The sequence below is a fragment of the Anabrus simplex genome, chromosome 5, assembly GCF_040414725.1.
Source record: "Anabrus simplex isolate iqAnaSimp1 chromosome 5, ASM4041472v1, whole genome shotgun sequence".
Lineage (NCBI taxonomy): Eukaryota > Metazoa > Arthropoda > Insecta > Orthoptera > Tettigoniidae > Anabrus > Anabrus simplex.
Genome location: NC_090269.1, coordinates 92,695,702 through 92,717,544, shown reverse-complemented (window position 1 = coordinate 92,717,544; position 21,843 = coordinate 92,695,702). Strand labels below are relative to the sequence as shown.

General features: G+C 37.7%; 1 protein-coding gene across 2 annotated transcripts in view; it reads left to right on the top strand.

The window, feature by feature from the left end:
- Positions 1–21,843, top strand: part of Ubr3 (Ubr3 ubiquitin ligase) — a 526,217-nt gene that overhangs the window by 65,055 nt on the left and 439,319 nt on the right. For both annotated transcript variants that reach the window (XM_068227568.1, XM_068227567.1), the window contains exons 3-4: positions 7,928–8,056; positions 20,754–20,886. In XM_068227568.1, coding sequence (XP_068083669.1) covers positions 7,928–8,056; positions 20,754–20,886 — 262 coding nt within the window. The remainder of the gene's footprint in view (positions 1–7,927; positions 8,057–20,753; positions 20,887–21,843) is intronic.

The window sequence follows — 21,843 nt, the reverse complement described above, 5'->3', positions numbered from 1 at the left end:
TCATTTTCTGAATTTGAAGAGTAAGCTTTGCCATTTTCATTTTTTAACAATGTTAATTTGTTATTAAGGGTTTCCTGTTTTTTACTTAAAATGATATCCATTTTTTCATGGGTGTATCTTTGAAACTAATCCCACTCTAAGGGTAACAGTAGTGTTGGACTTTGGAGATGTGCCAAACACATTTTACCATTGAGAAATGCTTTCTTTCTATAAAGGTATTTTATTTCATTTTTTAGCCATATTTGATTGACTCTCTTTTGTGTTTCAAAGTGGTGCCTGGAGGGTATGTGTTTCTTTTGGGTTTTACTTAGAAATTTAGGAACTAGGTTGTCTTTAAGACATTTCTTTAAGAAATCTATGTCCTTAGTTAACTTACCTACCTTCACCTTTAGATTAAAATAGATGTTGCCTTGTTTATTTGCCTGGTTGGCCTTAGAATTGCAAGTAATCAACTTCATTTTCCGTATCAAATTTAATCACTAAGTTTTACAACATTTAACATTCTTCCACCGTTTTGATGCTTTTTTTGCCTTTTGGCAAATTTTTTATTTGTCAACAGTACATGTTTCGTTCCTTATTTAGAATGATGTCAGACACGAGGTAAAAAAGAAAATTCCGAACCTAGTAAAAGGCTTAATAGTTTCCCATAACAGAAATAAACCTACTTCAAGTTTATCACATAAAACAAGAGGAAATAGTAATTACCAAAGCGGACAAGGGAGGGACAACAGTAGTTTTAGATAAGGAGGAATACATCAAAAAAACAGAAACTTTCTTTAATAATAGCACTTTTTCGGAAATAGATCGAGACCCTACAACTAAAACTCAGAAAGAGTTAAAAACACTACTAAGAAACGCAACCTTTATTTTAAGTGAACAAGACGTCCAAAAACTGATTAAACATGAATCCTGGCCTTCCAACAGCAAGAGCCTTACCAAAGTTACATAAAGAAGGAATTCCCATAAGACCAATAATAAACTTCCGTAACAGCCCTACTTATAAAACATCGCAATACGTACATACATTCCTAACCAAACATTACGTTTTTCACAACAGGACACCAATAAAAAATTCAGTAGACTTTTGCAAAGTACTCAGAAACTTTAAATTAACACCACACCAAGTAACATGTTCCTTTGATATCAAGGACATGTATACAAATATTCCAGTAGACGAAACAATAAAAATTATCAGGAAGAATCTTATAGAACATAAACAACTCGGCATACCAGAAGTAGAAGATTTCATTAATATACTTAACCCTCAACTGGTAACCCTCAACTGGTATCATACGTCTGTGAGATGGCCAAAAATTTTCCCAAGGCCATCCCCTCTCCTATCCTTCAGCCTACTGCTTTCTTCCCTTGTGTACCTCTCAGCTGGAATGTTGTTTCCCTGCAGGGAAGGTGATGTACCGCTCGCTTTGTTTCACCTTGAATAAGTGAGTATTAAACTTATCGCGCCGTCTGATGGACGTATGATACCAGTTCCGTGACTATTGTTCGGGAATGACGTTATTCAGTATTGAGTGTTTATTGAGATAATGGCTAGGCTTGATTTTATGAAGACACTTGCCAAGTCACTGGTATATCCTCAAATGCATCGGAAGCTTACTGAGGTGAAGAAAATTCCACGTGAACTGACATTCTGGATGAGGAGGATTCATCAGATTGATGACGAACAAGAGGAACCTGATTTCTTCAAGGTTCGTAAAACGTGCTACTTTTGCGATCCTCAACTGAAAAGAAGAACGAAGTACCAGTGCCAGAAGTGCGGAAAACCGATCTGCTTGGAGTGCGCCCCCCCCCAAAAAAAAAAAAAAATAATAATAAAGTAACACATACTGCGATAAGGAAAATTGTGTTTTCTAACAAACAGTGACTCTGAACCTTAAAATTTAAATTTATGTTTTGAGTTTTCCAGTAATTTTATGTTTTATTTGTTTGGATGGTTTTTGTATAATACTGATATATCAGCAAAATAATCGTAATAATCATATTTTCTAGATTTTTAAGAAAAGCAGAAGCGTCCACATTTTTGGAGCATCATTCTAATATTTTATTATTTTTTTCTGGGTTTGTAATTTTTTTCTTCTACTGTTTGCACTGACATATTTGCAAACATATATTTAAAGGAATTAAGTTGAATAAATAACAAAAAATTAAGAACAAATTTTTAAATTTAAAAGTAAATATTTGGATTCTGACAGACGTATGATACCAGTTACGTTACAAACGTAGATGATACCAGTTGAGGGTTAAATTCGTTACTAACCACAATTACTTCACTTTCAATAATAAAATATATAGACAAGAAGGCCTCCCAATGTGTGCTCCCGCTTTGGGCATTTTAGCCAATATTTATCTTGATTACCTCGAACATACCAAAATAATAGGACAAATAGAAGGTCTCAGTTTATGGATACGCTTGTGGACGACACTTTTGCCGTAATAGATCGAAGAGAGAAGAACAGTGACGATATCCTCAATAAATTAAACACACTTGATTCCAGAATAAAGTTTACATTAGAGAAAGCTCCATTAACTTTTTAGACATAAATGTAACACGGAAAAAGGAAGAGTTTGTCTTCAAGATACACAGAAAACCCACTTTTACTCCCATTACAATAAAGAACTACTCACTGCACCCAGAATCGCAAAAAAGGTCAGCTAATAAGTTACATATATAGAGCATTTAATATACCCCTTACACACACAGAAAGAGAAAAAGAACTGCTCTTTATTCGCAAACAAGCCCAATACAACGGTTTTGAACCAAAAATAATAAACAAAATAATCGGTAAATTCAAACAGAAATTACAAACTAACCTAAAACCTGAAACAAAAAAGAAAGACAAATACGCTAAGTTCACGTTCAATAACCCTAACTTATACACAGTAACCAATTTGTTTAGAAAATTTAATTATAAGATCGCATATTCAACCAGCAATAACACAAAGCATAAATTATTTAATTACAATAGTGTTAATTCCCTAGGAAAAAACAAACATTCTGAATCAGGAGTTTATAAATTGAAGTGTCACCAATGTAAAAAAAGTTATGTCGGACAAACAGGGCGCAGTTTTACTGTAAGATACCAGGAGCATGTCAACGCTGAAAGACATTAAAAAAATTTCTGCGATGGGCCAACACACGAGTTCAACCGGACATCAATTCACAACCATAGAGCAGGATTTAACTATGTTGCATAAAATAAACAAAGGAGCTCTCCTTAATACATTAGAAATTCTATACATTTATTTAGAACAAAAAAAGCAATCAGGACAATAACCTAAATAAAACTATTGACATTAGAAACCCTATATTTGAAGGGACACTATCAAGTCTTGAAATTTTAGGCAAAAGACGCAATACAAATAGTAAGAGGATAAATAAGACCGAAACTCCGCCATTTTGTACACTCCCTCTCCCTAGCCCTTCTAAAGTTGATGCCGTGACAGTAACCGACACGCCCCCTCCCCTCTCCGCAACCTTGCCTCCCCGTAAGGAGGAGCATACAACGGAACACACACACCATTACTATACAAGACGCAAAGCAGCAACAAACGTCCCTCCAGGGTCACAGTAGAATTGGAGTCTAACAATAACAAGGTAAAGGACTTTTTTATACATTTAGTTATTACGTAAAGACACGTTTTTTTTAAAAAACAAATTCCCATTTCCTTATTTTATTTCATTTCAGAAATTGAAACGAAGTTCCCTTCACAAAAATTGATCAGCAATCAGCTTCGAAGTTCCACATTAAACTCAATCAAAGGCACCACCATAAGCAAACTCATAATACATAACAACTTACCTGGAAGGAACAGAAGATAAAACATTCAATAATTTGAACAGTGTTACGAAGTCAAACATTTTTTGAAACTTTTAACTGCAAACAGACATTTTAATGTAACAAAATGAAATTTTTAACAACTATTCAAATGAATAGGCATAGTTTTTAAGCTGACCAACTATGTAATCATCCGTTCTCATATCATTAACACACTAACCCCTACATTGTTTTTAATATCATTTAATTTAATTGGTATTTTTAGTAGTTCTTAAGTGAATCAATGTACCTTCAAATTAGCGTGTTTAAAATCTTAGCATTTCACCTAAGCTACAATAACAGCTGAGGATGTTCCTAAATAAGGAACGAAACATGTACTGTTGACAAATAAAAAATTTGCCAAAAGGCAAAGAAAGCATCAAAACGGTGGAAGAATTTTAAATATTGTAAAACTTAGTGATTAAATTTTGATATGGAAAATGAAGTTGATTACTTGCAGTGGGTGGGAACTTCTATATATTGAAAAAGTTTAATGAAAACAGTTTTGGCAAGTACATCCGTTCATTTTTGTATTATTCTCTCTGGAATAACTGCCCGTGAATCATCAGACGTTGATAGGTCTCCATGTTAAATCAACTTTGAGTAACCCTAAAATCAGATCACTAAATGACCATGCCAGTAATTGCAGAAGAAGGCTATACCATAGCCTGAAATACATTCTGTACTTAGCAGGTTGCTAAGTAATTAACACTTTCATTAATATACTGATTATGTGCTTTTCATCCTTGGTAATATGATTGTATGTACAGCCATTTTTGATTACTGCCTGAAAAGCCAGAGAGTATACACTTCCTCTGATCACGGAAGAATACTTTTTTCTGTTAGATACTCTTTGATTCTGTGACCTTTCCCACCTAAAAATTACACTCAACAGAAGGCAGAACGTTCCTACTAACTTAGATGCTGCTAGGAGAAAACGGTCGACATACATACAGATGGGGAGGTATCAAATCAACTAGCCTTCTGTAGGGCCGTTAATAAAGCGCACGCACACTCTTGAAAAAGTGGGTGTCCACTTACCCGAACCAGTATTCACACACTGTATGTTGCACTATCTCGGACCGAGCTCGTTAGCTGCAGTCGCTTGAGTGCGGCCAGCATGCAGTATTCAGGAGATAGTAGGTTCGAACCCCACTATCGGCAGCCCTGAAGGTGGTTTCCCATTTTCTCACCAGGCAAATGCTGGGGCTGTACCTTAATTAAGGCCACGGCTACTTCCTTCCCACTCCTAGCCCTTTCCTGTCCCATCGTCGCCATAAGACCTATCTGTGTTGGTGCGATATAAAGCAACTAGCACTATCTCGGACAAGGTCGTTTTAAAAATGTTGTTAACAGACAGATACGCCTGAATGGTGGAAGCACAGTGAATGTTGTATGGAAAGAAGTGTTATAAACTACATTATGAATGAATCAATATTATTATGCACTGGTATTAAATGTTCATAAAAGTATTGAAAATGGCAGGCAAAATGATGTGGCCATGTCAGTCACAACCAGACGAGTTAACTGACCTATTTATAACGGGTGCTGCGGGGCAGCTCAGGTCGCTAGTTTTTATTAATGTATACATACTTGCCAGCCCTTCCGATTTACCCGGAAACTTTCCTTTTTTAACTCATCTTCCGATTTTCCGATTTATTTTTACATTTTCCTATTTTTGACCAATATATCTTCCAGTACGGTCAATAATTTTCCCCTAGGATTAAGGATATATTCTTATATGCTTGTGTAATTTACGCAACCTCATTTTCAAGTGTATTTATTTTGTGAGTGTATCGTCCGTCGCCTTCGGGTATTGTGTGTCTGTTCACCATAGCAGCGTGTGTGGTTTACAGCTGGTGATTCGGTCCGGCAATCATCAGCAAGAGAGGCTAGAGCGCGCTAGCGACTCGGTTGGTCGGGACGAAAGAATGAATTTCTTATTGTATGTTCGCACGCTGGTTAACACCATTTCTGTGCGTAGTTTCATTGGAGTTGTAGGCTGCGTATTTTTTCTTGCGGTTCTGTACATTTTCCCCTCTCGAAGTCATGTTAATGTATGGGACATATTGATCTGTTTTGTGTGTGGTAGTTTAGTGTATTTCAGTGCATTTGTGTTCATTCTTACTTCATAATTTTAATGAGTTGAACGTATACTTATTTCAGGGAGTTGTCGGGGATAGTTTCTAATATTCTGTCATAAACATTATCTCTAAGTGTTCAGAGATACGTATATAATTAAATTTACGTTCATTTTACAGTCTAATAAAGAAAACTAGTATGAATGCGTGCGTTGGTGTGATATAAATATTATATCATGTGTCATAAATGAGAATGATTAGGTACATTTTCTTGTAACCATTTTTATATGTTCTTAGTTGATTTTAAATTTAATGGTCAATTGGCATTGTAGCTGTAGATATCCTGTCCTTTTTTGACCTAGACCGTGGCGCAATATATGTGATGAAATCCAAGAATTAAAAAAATCTTCCTATTTTTGATTTCTAAACTTGGCAGGTTTGTGTATAGAAACAAAAATCATATTTTTATGTAACTGATGGTTCAGTGCTTAATGAAATTGATTTAGTAAGCAGTGGCATGCAGTATTTCAAAGCATGCACACCTGTTGGAAGTGCGGATGTGAACTCCAATTTTGTGGTTTAGGGCTAACCACTATCCTGTCAAATGCTTAGGTTATGGTTAGTGGAAGCTTTACCTTCCACCCCTCCAAGGGCCTTTGTGGTCTGTGTGGAGATGACTTTGAGAAGAGTTGAAAAGAATGAAGCATTCTGCCATGGTCACGCAGTCTGGTTAACCAGTTCAGTGGATACTGAAGATTGTTGGATTCATTTCAAAGAGGCCATTCAGTGCAGAGGAAACCATTGGTCAGTGGTGAGGCACAAAATAGTGAACGGTGGATTTGAGGTGACACTTGGAAACTTACTGACAAACACTCTATTGTGAAATGTCAGAGAGACCATGCGAAGACCTTGTGTTTAATATCAGCAGTGGAGGACAATACCATGACATAAACTGTTAAGTGAAGAGAAGTTGTTGGGCTGATAAAAGGTCATAGTTGGAGTGCAAAGGCACAGAAAGACGAGGCAGCAGATCGAAACACCTCTAAGGGCCAAATTCATAAACGGCACTTATACTTGAGTAGAACCGTTAACTCTCAAAGGGTAGAGAAATGTCCACCTATTAAGTACCATTAAGTAATACTGTAATAAGGGATCAATTATAGTAATTAATCCTCCTCCTTTTCCTTTCCCCTTATTCAGCTCCTGCTGGATTGGGGCATTTATGGCATTTCTCCTCCTCCCTCTCTCCTACCATTTCTATTCCATCATTTGCCCCAGTCCGGGTGTCTTCTTTATTGAATCGATCCAGCTTGTTCTGGGTTTCCCTCTTAATCTCTTTCCCTTAAACTTCCTCTCAGTCATCTGTTTCGGTATTCTTTTCTCCACCATCCTCTCTATATGTCCAAACCATCTTGGTATACTCCTATCAATTCTCTCATTTTGGTTTTCCATTCTGACCTTTTTCACATCTTAGTTTCTCAATCTGTCTTTCCTTGTCTTTCCTATCATATTTCTTAGGTATTTCATTTCGCTGCCTTGAATTTTACTCTACTCCCTGTTTGTCATTGTCCAGGTCTCAGCCGTGTTAAGTCTATATAGGTGCATAATATAATACTTTTGTACTCTTTACTCTTTCTTGGTACTTTTTAATCCAGACAAGGTTTCTTATGCTCTGGTAGACTGCATTGCCCTGTTGCACCCTCTTGCTGATCTCCATGTCCAGCCTTGTATTCTGCATTAATGTACCTGTTGTATCTCTGTCAGTTTGCATGATTAAATGTGTCTGCTGTATCATCGCTTATCACCTTTTGACATGTTTAATGTTAGTAATACTTGCTATCTATTCCTACAATGCTTAAGTCATATTTTACCTTTTTAGGTCTTATTTAGCTAGTTTTTAAGGCATATTCGCTTGCATATTTTGTACTTCTTTAGGTCATAAACTTCTGGAACCTAATTATTATTACTATCTTCCTTCTCTCAGTTCTTAGAAATTTGCTATTTGTGTTGCAGGTTTTGTGATCGCCATGGTCCGAAAGCTCAGGTAAACAAACCTGCTGCTCCGAATGATCTGATGTGTGTTGCAGAGGCTATCATGCCACGAATCATCTTGCGTCTCATCCAGCATCTCAGGGAAAATAGGTAAAGTGTGCTGCTTATTTACCTTTTCCGTGTTCAGTAGAAATATGGTGATGGATTATGTTGTTTTAAGGAGCAAGACAGTGGGATTATCAACTCTGAGTAGAAAAATGACTTATTGTTGTTGTCAATTTACCATACAGGAAATTGTCTTATTTCATGTTACAATGATGCAAAACTTCTGTATACGCATGAACCAACCACTTTGTACCATTTCATTGTTAGTGACGTGCGGCTCCATGGTTGAGGGGTCGTGTCTTGGTGTTTGGTCTTCATTGCCACAGGATCGATTTCCAGTCAGGTTGAGGGATTTTAATCTTGATTCCTTTGGCTCAGGGACTAGGTGTTTGTGTTGTTTCGAACATTTGTGTAACTTGTACAGTACACTGTCCTCCACCATACTGCAGTAAAGCTTCATTTACACGTTTTCAGGGTCCTAAACAAAAAACTTCAATTGTGAAAAGCATGTAACTGAAAGTGTACCTACATCACATAGAGAGAAAAACCACAGGAGCGCATTGCATTGACAATTATATTTTGGGGGATAATATAAATTTGCAGTATACATCATACAAAGTTATATATTAAACTACACAAAAGAAAATCTCTTACTTTATACTGTTCATTATTTTCTGCTGCTACGGTATAAACTATGCCCTCAAATGACTGTACTCTTTCATTATTCATCAGGCACATTGTGTTTTGTCACATAATGTTTGATAGTTTCTTAGGCACTAAGAGCCTCATTAAAATGCATGGGAGTGTTTGACATCTAACAATCATCTTCACTGTTATCATTATTTTCCTCTGCCAACTCCTGCTGAATTCCTTCAGCAGTTTTGCTGATGGTCTTGGGTTTCGTGGTAATGATGTTCCTGCAAACGTCTTTTGTATTCATTAAACAATGCCCATCTCTCAACCTGTTCCATCTTTCATCACCACCGAGAGCATAGTCATCATCTTCATCGCCGAATCTTCGCATTGCCAAATTCTGCTTTACAAAAACAGTTGGGAATGGTTAATTGTGATACTCATTGCCACGAAGCTGCGATGTAATGCATTTCCTGTTCAGATTGAAATGTTACATATTTGTACAATTTTGGAACTACAGTTGTTGTATGTCAGAAAAATGAGACAAAAATAAATTCAAGGGTACACAGGAAAAACGAACATTGCCACAAAAAGCAAATTTTACAGGAGAGACATTTTGAAGTTTGAACACTTCTACACAAAATACTAAGGAGATAATTTCTTGTAAGTAGATGTCTAAATTATTGTCACGTATATGTGCATCGCATCCATCAATACGATGTTTCTAAGTTAACAAGTACTCTAGTAATACATTTTTTAGTTCATTAGTGCAAGGACTATGTGTGTTTTTCCTCTGGAGTCTCCTGAAAGAATGGGGACATGCATGATATTACACTGATTATTCCTCCAATAGAACATTAACAATACTTCAATATATTAAAAAAATAGTTTTGAGAGTATGTTACAATGTTTTAGAAAAAAATAATATACTGAAATTAACATAAATTGAAATAAAAGCATTATAGTCAATTGTGAATTTAATGTGTTATATTACTTTAAATATGCATATAATAGCTCACATTAAAATGTCTATATCAAAGACTTGCTGAAAATGGTTCAATTTGCAAAAGTCTGGCTTTCGATTTCAAAAATTAAAATAATTGATAAACAGTATAAACAATAATTTGAACATTTTTATAACTAAATTTGGCCGTACACATATAAAACGTAATATACATTTTAAAACATCAACTATCTTCGTCGTTTGGTTGTTCTTAGTCGACTCTTTTACGACAGGTAGACGACTAAAGAACTCCTGTGCGTCATCTCGGCAAAACTTCTTCAGTATTTGAAGGTCCTTGTACTTCTTTTCGGGCAAAGGATTTGGTCCTGAATATGCTTGCGTAACTTCATCTTGGCCGTGTAACATGTTCTTACGCCCTGTTGCTATGACAGTGGTGAAATTGAAGAGACCCTTCTATGTTTCACGGTGTTCAACTATCTGTGGATATCTGGGTGTAATTCGAAGTTCCAAGATGGGCCGGGTTGCAGTAGGAAATGTTTTCTTATACATCGGTGTTAGAAAGTTACCCCAGGACTTGAACATATCAGTTTTACAATCGACTACTTCAAAAGGAAAAGGTTTCACTCGAGCACTTCTAATTACTTCCCGCCAGTCATCTGGAGTTTCTGCTGGAGATTTTTTTTTTTTGGAATGGCCCATGTTTTTGTTACACTCCATGTACAAATGTCCTTTTATTGGGAAAGTGACAACTACTTGGTCAAACCATTTCAATGTTATTGCTACATAGTGGAGAAATCTAATCATGGTGAAATTTTTGTTTTGTCCACTGCATGAATCACAGAAATTGTTGAGTTTGCGGACAGAATGATCTAGGTAGGTTGTTATTAAATGATGTAGCATTGAAACTACGTCGTCCGCTCCCTTTTTTCTCACTGTCTGATCGTAAGTGTAAATCACCGACATACTAGTTGCTAAAACATGTATATTGAACACATAAAATGAAAGTTGTCTACGATAATAGGCCTCACAGGTCGATATGTTTGGTAACGGGAGATTTCTTCCAAAATCTACAGTTATCGCCTCGTAGGTTGCATCTTTTCTAGCTTCCCTTCTTGCGTTTCTCTTCCTTTTGTAGAACCAGTCAGCTCTAACTTTGTGCAATTTCATTTCGTTATGCAGTTTCTTCAAATCTTCTTCCATCGTCTTTATTTCCTCCAGATTGCATGATGTTCCTTTAGCCTTTTCTAAGTTACTACCTGATGCTTCCTGATCATCGCATGTGCTGCATGTGTCAGTTCGGGGTTACCCAAAAGAGATGTTAAATTTTGTGTTACTCTGAATGTCTCATAAGAAATTTGAACATGCGGATAGTGTTCCAGGAACATGGAAAGTAGCTTTTTCACATTCAGTTCTTCAGGTAGGTAAACTTTTCCTGTATCTTGTAAACTATAATGAGCGCTGCGCCCCTTAAGAGAACTGAGAAATGTAGACATTGCTTCATGTTTCCTCAGGAAGTTTACTTATGCCTCTTGTCTCATGTTTTCCCCTTTTGTCAATTGGGGAGTGTCGTGTTGTACCCAGGGACGATTTAATTGTGTGTAAACGGCAGGCAGTTACACCAAAAAAGGATAAGATTGCTTTAAAATGAACATTAATTTCAGCGAGTGTCCCTTCACACACGACACGAACTTTATACACATAAGAAAAATCATGCAGACGGGCCTCTTGTTCTGGCTACTGTGGTCACCTTCGGTTAACAGGAATTAAGGTAATTAATCCCGCCAAGTACGAGTTCTGGGCATTTGTATCACCTAACTTATTAAAATCATGTATTAGCTTATTCCGTTCACTTGCAGTGACCTGCTTAAAAGATTGTAATCATTTACAGTGACAGTCTTCACCAGATTCATATGTAGTATCTCGTAACCTCTTCATAACACTTTTCACACTACCGAATTTACGTTTCTTCTTTGTAGAATTCCCCATGCTCGCTACTTGAGTCTCCTCATCACTTGAATTGTGGACATGAGTGCATTACAGCATCCATTGTTCTACATACAATATTAGTGTAACAAACCTACACAATACAGAGACAGAACAAATCATCTGACACAGCCATCAGTCACCTTGCCTTAAACCGCAATGGCAGCAACACGCGCATGCGCATTCGAGCTGTTGGTGGACTCTGTGTACCATTTCTATTTTACTGCATATCTCGGACATCGTTCATTGTTTCTCTTTGATATTTCTCGTGTTGATAGCTTCACTACTAAGCTATCGAATAGGACTAATAACTCATTTTTATTAATTTTTGGACAATGTTCATTTTTCCTGTGTACCCTTCAATTGTGTGAAAGGATATGTGTGTGACTGCCACATTATTGGGCACTAGGGAGGAAAAAAGCGAAAATCTTGCCTGTAAAATGTGGATCTTAATTGCATCCTTCTTTCCTATATCTTCGCAGCAGATGGTATGTTGCACGAACATCGTGAGGTAATGCAATATAAAGTTGCGTATCACTGAGCAAGTTGGCCAAGTTGTTAGTATCTTATAACTGTGAGCTTGCATTCAGGAGATTGTGGGCTCAAATCCCACGATTGACAGCCCTGAAGATAGTTTTTTGTGGTTTCGCATTTTTATACCAGGCTAATGCTGGGTCTGTACATGGATTAAGGTCATGGATGCTACCTTCCCAATCCTACCCTTTCCCATCCTTCCGTTGCCAGTATCCTTAGATATGTTAGCGCAGCATTAAACTACTAGGAAAAAAGTCCAGTGGTCACAGTTAACTGGTATGATTTTCAGGGGGAAATTCTAGTCAGATTGCTCAGGTATGATGTGTCGGGACGGTGCGCTGTACCTCTCTCCACAACCAGGAGGACCTTCCTACCTTTCACACCAATTTTTGCATCCGCTCCTGTCAACCAATCTAAGAACACTTTCTTCGTGATACAAGAGTTATTGTTACCAGTGTATTTCAAAGGAAGCATTACAGTGTTTTCAAGCATCGCCACTGTGCAATTTTTCCTATAGTTAAAGGAGGCAGCTTTTTTGTTCTGCAGCTGCACATTTATGCAGCCAGCTCAATAAGGCGTGAAAATCTTCTATACTGAGTCGGTTGCATTTGCATTTTTTGCATTTTTACCTAGTGTAGTCCCACTAACAAGAATATTTTTTTGCTGTATACTGTCGGAACTATGGCAGTAAACTGTCTTAAAGGCGTTCATGTTTTCTGCCTTGAATCCAGGTTTGTTGCTGAACACGCCACACACTTTCTTCACTTTCAGTTGCTTTCACTATAGTAGAATATAGGGTGGACAGAGCAATACTTAATTCCTTGGCAATATCTACTTGCTGTCTGTTGCCATATTCCTTCACAACTTTTAATATATTCAGCTTCTCAACTATTGTAATGCACTGTCTTCTCCTGCCATTCATGTTGTCACGACCCACTGTAATTAATGATGTGTGAATGATACCAGTGGTAACTCAAAGGCCAAGGAGAATATGTAGGCCTACTGATGATTGCTGAGTAGTGAACAGATTTCACCAGGCAAATGCTGGGGCTGTATCTTAATTAAGGCCACAGTTGCTTCCTTCCCACTCCTAGGCCTTTCATATCGCATTATCGCCATAAGACCTATCTGTCTCGGTGCGACGTACAGCAAATTGTAAAAAAGAGAAAACAGATTTCACCAATACCTTCAAGATTGCTGCTTGGGCAAGATTTGACCTCACTCTCTTAAGGTATAGTTCACAGGAAAAGTAGGCTATAGCAAATATTTGTGTTCTAATATATGTTTTTGCAGTTAATACAAGATAAATAAAAATTAATGTGCAAACATATAAGTGATGTTCTATATCTCCAGCCTTAAAATATGATTGCATTAGTGTAACAAACAAAAAAATGTACATCTGAAGTAAGTTGACATGGCAAGAATAGGAATTTATTCAGGATCTCAAAAGGAAAACAAGTAAACTGAGTAGTGAAATGTGTAAAATAAATTTTACTACAACATGCTATTTTCCATACACAGCAGGTGCTGCCCACCCTCATTGAAGGGTCTGCCGTACAAGGGCTTCACATCAGGCTAGCAATAGCCACATAAATTATTTTTTTATTATTATTATTATTATTATTATTATTATTATTATTATTATTATTATTAGTAATCATTCCAGTTTCCCACATGTGGTTTATGAGACCATTTTTTTTTTTTTTTTTTTTTGCTTTACGTCGCACCAACTCAGATAGGTCTCATGGCAACAATGGGAATGGGAAGGAAGTGGCCGTGGCCTTAATTAAGGTACAGCCCCAGCATTTGCCTGGTGTGAAAATGGGAAACCACGGAAAACCCTCTTCAGAGCTGCCAACAGTGGGGTTCGAACCCACTATCTCCTGGATGCGAGCTCACAGCTGCACGCTCCTAACTGCACGGCCAACTCGCCCGTTAGTCCGTTACTGGGAATTATAAATTTTCAAGCTAACTCTTTCCTGGTTGCCAGCGTTTCGCCCCAGTGTGTCAAGTTGGGCTCATCAGTTGGTAAATAGCACACCTACCAAGACGCATGGCTAGTGCATACCGTGGAGGCCACTGTGTAGGCTACTTGGAGCCACCGGCAGTACCAGTGCACTATGAGAGACTTTGTCTCATTTTCAAAAAATCATGGGCCAAAACTCTGGCAGCCAAGATTAAGTTAGCTGGAAAATTTATAATGTCCAATAACGGACCAGCTATATTGGGATTAAAATTTACTCATTCAGAACAAATATTTCAGGTTTCCTATGGAAATCAACATCTTTATCATGGTTCATGAGGCTCTTCCATCTCTACCGGGCAGGGAAGATCTTATCATTTTCAGCCTTCATCCCTGCCACCCCTCTGCTTGTTCCATTTTGCTTCACTCTGTCCATCCGTCTATCCATGAACACAGTCTTTATGTGTACCGACCTGCACCTCAATCTTAGGGTTAGATTTGACTTATATTACATTTGGTCTTTACTACTGCTTGATTTGAGTAAAGGACACTAAAAAATGGTGACCCTAAAAAAGGTTAAGGCTTTTGAAATGGGGGCTTACCGCAGAATACTTAAAATGCTTTGGAAAGTGAGAATTGCTAATGAAGAACACCTGAAATATATAAATGGCAGGGATGTCTTCTACTATGGATTTTCTTTAGTTCTACTGTTTTTTCACATTAGCAATTACTGATTAATACGGATTTCACAAAATTAAAATGCGTTTATAAATTCTCCAATTCTGCGAATATGGAAGAGAAAGTTTCATACATTGAAGACTCGCTTAAAATATTTTTTAAAAAAGAGGAGATAGTGACGTTTGAGGTGCATAGAATCAAAACCTGCCAAGTCCAAGTAATTACATTTTTGGGAAAACATGGAAAAATATTCCTACATGAATTATCGTTCTTGAGATATAGAGTATGCTTTTATAAAATAGTTATCCAGCTCCTTGGCTGAATGTTCAGTGTAGTAGTCTTCAGTTCAGAGGGCTCTGGGTTCGATTCTGATCGACAGTGGGCATTTTAATCTTAAAAGGTTAATTCCTTTGGCTTGGGGACTGGCATTTGTGCTGTTGCAACATCCCTGCAACTCATATACCACACACAACATTATCCTCCACTACAAAATGTGCAATTTCCTATACAGGGCAGATGCCTATCATCCTTGTCGGAAGGTCTGCCTTACAAGGGCTGCAGCAGGCTAGTACTGTCATTAGATGAAATCGTGTTAATTTCATGGAAACAAGATAATTTCTATGATTTGTTTTGTACTTCACTGTTTTTGAAACTGTAAAATAGATTTAGAGGCTTTAGAAAATAGGGAGAGTATTTCTGAACTTAAAGCATGTTACAAAGTGGACATTTTAACCTAATTTAAAAAAAATTATGTTGTGAATGGAAACCAGAGAGAAAGTTTGTCTGCCTCGGAAATGTATGTATTAATATTAAGTTTATTTTATAAAGAGTTCTATTTACAAAGCACTATCTATTTAGTATGATGATGCAACAAAATTCATACTTCTTTTGCATTCATACACTTAGTGCAATATTTTTCCCACTCGTCCCCAAGATCAATACTTTCTCATTCACATTACTTGAATTTATGGTCTCTGCATTTAATTTCAGCATGGCTAGCTGTTGCCAGTCAGGCCCATAGTGCATGTTCCGAAGTTTGGTCACAGCTTTTACTTTAACACCTCCAAAGAAAATGTAGATCAAACATCAAAATTATTCTGTTTTTTCTTGTTACTACCATGTCTGATTAATAGTTCACCATGTCATACACATTGCAGAACATCCTGCACTTTTCATAGGTGACTTTAACTGTCACCATGAATTTTGGAAGTACTGTACTCTATGATGCAAGTGAAAGCATGCTTGCAGAATGGGCAGAGGACAACAATCTTTCTCTAGTTAACAAGTTTGCATCTAAACTTATTAGATCGTCAGTTCTTTTTGCTACCCGTGAGCGTTGTGAAATTCATTGTGAATGAAGGAGCTCTACTCTTTTCTTCTTCACTGTAGAACCTGTAATTTTGTATTTGCAGTACTGTATTAAGTGTACCTCACAGTGAATTTCCCTTAAAAAGGAATTTTTCACTTTGTCTCAATCAGAATTTAGGCCAGAAGACGAAAATATCATCTCAGGGGGAAGGGTGCTTCAAGAATACTTATACTGAAAAGCAGCTGCTGGGTGCAAAATAAGCTATAAAGATTGTTTTATCGTGGTACTAGCAGGTAATGTGCAGATTCTATTGTGTAATATGATATATTTTAGAACATATTGCTGTCAGGGAGGACAAAGAGAGTGCCATAATCAATAGGAAGGGAGCATGCTTTTGATTTGACTTGAACTTTTTCTGAGGGGTAGGGGGTGGGGTGTGGGGAATTACTGATAAACCACTTCAAAGGTTGGCACCTCTGCTTTACTGTTCAAATTGTACGTATCTGACCTTCCTGACATTTGTCAGAAATTTTTTGCTGTGCTGATGATTGGCTCTAGCCGTACAAACACAAGAAATTGGAAAATACAGAAGAGATGCTGACAAAAGACTTGTCTTGAGACTTGCTTCAAAATCTGGCGACTTCAACCCAGTGTGAACAAAACAGGTGTCTTGCTTTCATCTGAGGAATAATTTGGTGAACATGAAACTTAGCTCAGAAATTGAACACTCGTAACAATATTGTCCATGAATTAGGTGGAACTGCCTGGGGATCTTCAGCAACCACCCTGTGATCTTCAGGCTTGGGTTTGGTGTACTCAAGTGCTGAGTATTGTGAACCTGTTCGGATGAGCAGTCATCATACAAGGCGTATTGACATCCAACTGAACACTACCATGCACATAATATCTGGTGTTCAGTTCCCTGGATTCCACTGCTGACGTATAATGCTATGTGATTTGTACAGATCTACTGCCCTTATCAAAGAATTCCATAAGGTTTCCAGATCCTAATCTACTCGTACATAGTGGGCTGCTACTTTTAAATCTTAAGAGGCTACAATCGCGTCATCGAACTCTGCTTGATGCTGCTGATAAGGTTGCCAAGAGGTTTTATTGCACAAGACCTGGACTGCTCTGAACAGGATCGGAACAGATGATGGCATGTGCAGAGATGCACTACACAACTGGAACAAGCTGCCTGCTCTAGACTGACTGCGGAGCTCTACGCCAAACCATTCATCACATTGTGAGCGGCTGCACGATTCAGACCTATCATTGTAGTGAAGAATCCTGCTGGCAACTTGAGGCTATGTTGTGGATTGATGGACTAGACATTCAGTCGTGAAGCACCTGTAAACCTGCTGAGTTCATTGTTTCTCAATTGTAAATATGAATATTGTCCATTATATACAGCCTGTTCGGAGTTACGTATACCCATTAAAAGTGCATGCAAGAACCAATACAATGGTATACATAACGCAAAATAGGCTGTTTTTGAATTATGACATTGTTGTATTTGATGAATGGTATATTTTCATAAATTTGTCGTTAATAAAAATGTGTATTAGCTGTATGCTAAATAATAAATAGTAGTTCACCTTGCACTGTTACCTGTTCCTTTAACATATATCTTCTTAAAATAAACATTTTACATTCGTCACTACCACACAGTTGTTTTTACAGAAGCTTTCTATGCAACGGAGATGTCATCATTAACTACCAACATAAAAGACATCGAGAAAATAGAATGATAGATACTGAGGAAAATATTCGGACCGAGGATTCAAGATGGTATCTGGATGCGCAAAAGCTCAGGAGAACTGAATTCGCTGACTGAATTATTCACCTCACTTGCATGGAAAAGACTTATATGAAATTCTAAGGTCATATAGCACAAATGGACTCTTGTTTGACCACTAAAATCTTCCATATCATCAACGGAACCAGACAATCCAAAATACGCTGGGTGGTAGACACCCAAAGTGACTTCACAGAAATCAATGTTAACTGACTGGCAACTACACAGCCTACATATAGGCAGAAAATCAATACACATAACTTTATACCCAAGAACCCAACAGGAAGGAATTTGAAACTCTAAAACCCATGGATGCAAGAAAGAAGACATTTCCAAAGAAAAGGCTGAAGTTTTGTGAAGATAAGAAGGATAAGAAGAACAAGAAAACTAGTGCTATATAATGGTTCTGCGTGCTCCTTAGGGGGTGAAATGCAAATATATATATACACACATTTTAATTTTACAGGGCCTAAACTAATCTTCTTCCAGTCTTAAACAAGTATGTTGAAGACTGCCTCATGTTTGCTGGTAAAGCCATCTCTGTATAAGCCCTTGCAGTAGTGGAAGGTAACCTTGAAGTGAGGTAAAGTGGTTAGTCCTATGCCCGGTCTCCTTTGCACCCTGGAATTAACATAGTACTCATTTTTGGTGCAGGTTGAGTGAACCTCAGGGCCATTTGCCACTCTGGAAGTGGAAATCTTTTTTCTTAAATTTTTTGACTTCCTGGCAGATTGAAATGTCCTTTGGGGTGTACCGAGCACGCCTTTTACTGCCTTAGTTAGGCGGACCTTCTCGTGTTTATCAGTTATGCCCTTATATTCTTGGGTAACTATAGTCACTTCCTCCTTCCTTATTTCTTTTTTTCATTTATTCCAAAATATGTGATCGGAATGGAGAAAGTTATAGAAATGCAAGGTTCGTTTGAGTCAAGATATGTATATATTGTTACGTGCCAGCCCCGTGGTAGCTCCTTTCAGTACTTCCAGGAAGGGGCTAGTCACTCACACAACCTGGAATCTCCCAGTTGGCCTGTGGTGTGGGGCCGGCCTTTCCGTGTATTGTTCTCGGCGGCCGGCTTACCTGTGAGTTGCTTGGTGATTCAACGGGAATGTTCTGCCTGTAGTGACATCGTGAAATTTCTGGATCAAATCACGCAAGCTATAAATAGGGAGGCTAGCTCCCTTTTCGTGTTTGTGTATTTCTGCGCGAGTCAGGGAGGGAAGCCGATGTCGTGAGTGTGAAGGTAAATGGACCTGTGTTAATGTTCCCTGTTGTGAGTATTGTCCTGCTGTTGAATCCTCTTGAGCTGTTTGGTTGCTCACTGCATGTAACTGTGTGAAGTATAGGTGGAGTCGAACCAACGAACAGTCGTCGCGTGTTGTTTATCCAGTGGCACTGTGTTCAAATCCAGCTGTCTATGCACAGTGGCTGTAGGAGGTGACTGGACTTTGGGAAAGTGAATGTAAAGATTAGTATCCCAGGTAAAGGAACAGGCTGATTAGTATCCCAGGTAAAGGAACAGGCTGGACTCTTGCTGCGCCATAAGGTAGAGAGATTTGTAAATAGACTGGTAATTAGTGTGGCCATTCATAACTGGTTAGAATTGTTTGTATTTAAATATATGTGTGCACATTTATTAGGCCATCCTGAAATAAATTAGAGTAATGAAACAATGGAGTTTTATTCGTAACAATATTGAAGTTATTATATGCTGACTGTAATGTAGAGGAATCTCGGGTGATACAATTCTACCCCTGATTGGCTGAAATGGACTTGGCGGTTTTCAAAACCAACAGTGGAGATAAGTCTGTTGGATCTAGTGGATATTGAAACTAACCCTGATTTTCATCCAGTAGTTTCAGTGGAGTCAAGCTATTTTTAAGAAATAAAATGTCAGCATTGAATTTACCATGCAAAGCTACACAGTAGAGCAACTTTCCTTCACTTTTTCCTACATACACTTGCAATTCTGATTTGATCAATTGATTGGAACATCTGTTCCTCCATGCTGCCATTTGTAATTCGCTGTAGTGAAAACCCGTTCGATAGGAACATTAGAACCTGAAATTACCAGGACTGTGCTGATTAACTTCTGCAATTGTGGTGCATTATTTTTCATGGCAGTAAAAATAGATGCTTATCTTTATACCCTAGGTTTATTAATGAAGTATGAACCCTTCATTACGTCAGCATCTTTCACAATTTCATATTCTTCAAACAACAAATATACATTTATTTTGGGCTTCATGTCCTGTGATTTCCTCACAGTGAGTGTAGTTGGGGTTATGACAAGTGGGCACAAGCCAGTTGTACATTTCTTCCTATTTCTTTAAATAGGCACATACCAGTGAAGGATTAGCAATATTACGTTTAGGATTTAGTTTTCCTGAATGTGTGGAGAAAGACTGCAGACTACATAAAATCTGAAACTGCAAAGCAGGCAACTAATTTTCAGACTTTTGCTTTGTCAGAGTTGTCTTTGAACTAATGATTAGCATGTGTGCGGTCAATTACTCGTATCTAGTGCAGGAAGTTATGAAGCAGAATCTGTTATACCAACAAAGTAGCCATAATTGTTTAGCCAATTGCTGAACATAAATTTTTATGAAGCATGTCATCCTAAAGGGGGAAATTCAAGAAATATTTGTTTTTAGAAGGAAATCGATGCCACAAACCATCCAAAAATTGAGAAATTCCACCAAAATCAGGAAATCTGGTAACCCCATATACTGCATGTATTTTGCTAAATAAATTATATTGTTTGGAAGTTGCATAAAAACAGCCATCTAATGGAAAATTGTATATAAGTTCATGAAGATTGTGAACCATTACATAATTTTACTTTCGATGTAATAATTTTTTCTTTTGTTCCATTTACAGTAAATCAGGGACAGCAGATGCCTACATAGTTGCTATCCAAAATGCTGACATGTTCCTATCCATGCTTCACGAATTTAGTGCAATGGGTGCTGTGATGAGACGAGTCATGACTGGTGCATTGACAAATCCTCAGGTATGTGTTCGTTATTGTGATGGGCTATATTAAGATAAAGCAAGGGAACAGGAAGTATTGCAACACTTGTAGTGGTATTTCTTTGATTTAGTAGGGCTCATTTTGTATTCCAGTTAATAATAATATTTGTATGGCCTCAGCTACCATGAGCAGACATTTTAATTTGATATCATTTAAGCTGCCTGCTAGTCAATTTGATGTACTATTCTACTCTACCAAGTTGCAGAGTAAACTGGATCCCTTTTTAATTAATTTTATCAGATGAACACTGAATGTGTCACCAGACGCCTTTTACATGCTGAAATCATACAACATGGAGGTAGGATGAATATTTTTTATTTTTTATTTTTAGAAAAGGGGATGTTATCAACAGTGGAGAAATAATTGGAAATTGGGCACAGTGAGACTTGACTGAAGAATTATTTCCTGATTGAATATGTTTACAGGGATTACAAGGCTGTAATCTTCAACCCTTATTTCATGTATTTGGAATGTAGTATACTAAGGATAGTATTACTTACTTACGAGGACGGTTTGAAAAGTTCTCGGAATCACCGCTAGACATCAGTGCTAGAGCAACGAGGTTCCCGATCAATAATCACACATCCTTTGTGAGTGAACACGTAGCGCGTCAGTGCTCTAGCTGCAGGAGTGTGGTAGTGACGACTCTTTGTTGTTGTTCCCGCGTAGTGATTTGTGACAGTGGAAAAAACTGAGATTCGAGCAGTGATTAAATACTTTGTAAAGAAAGGTATGAAAGCAAAGGAAATTCATGCCGACTTTCAGAACACACTGGGGTCTCTGCTCCTTCATTTTCAACTGTTGCCAAGTGGACCAGCGAGTTTAAATTTGGTCGGGAGAGCTTGGATGATGATCTGCGTAGTAGATGGCCAAAAAGTGACCCCAGAATTTATTGCAAAAGTGCATAAAATGGTCATGGAGGATCGTCGACTGAAA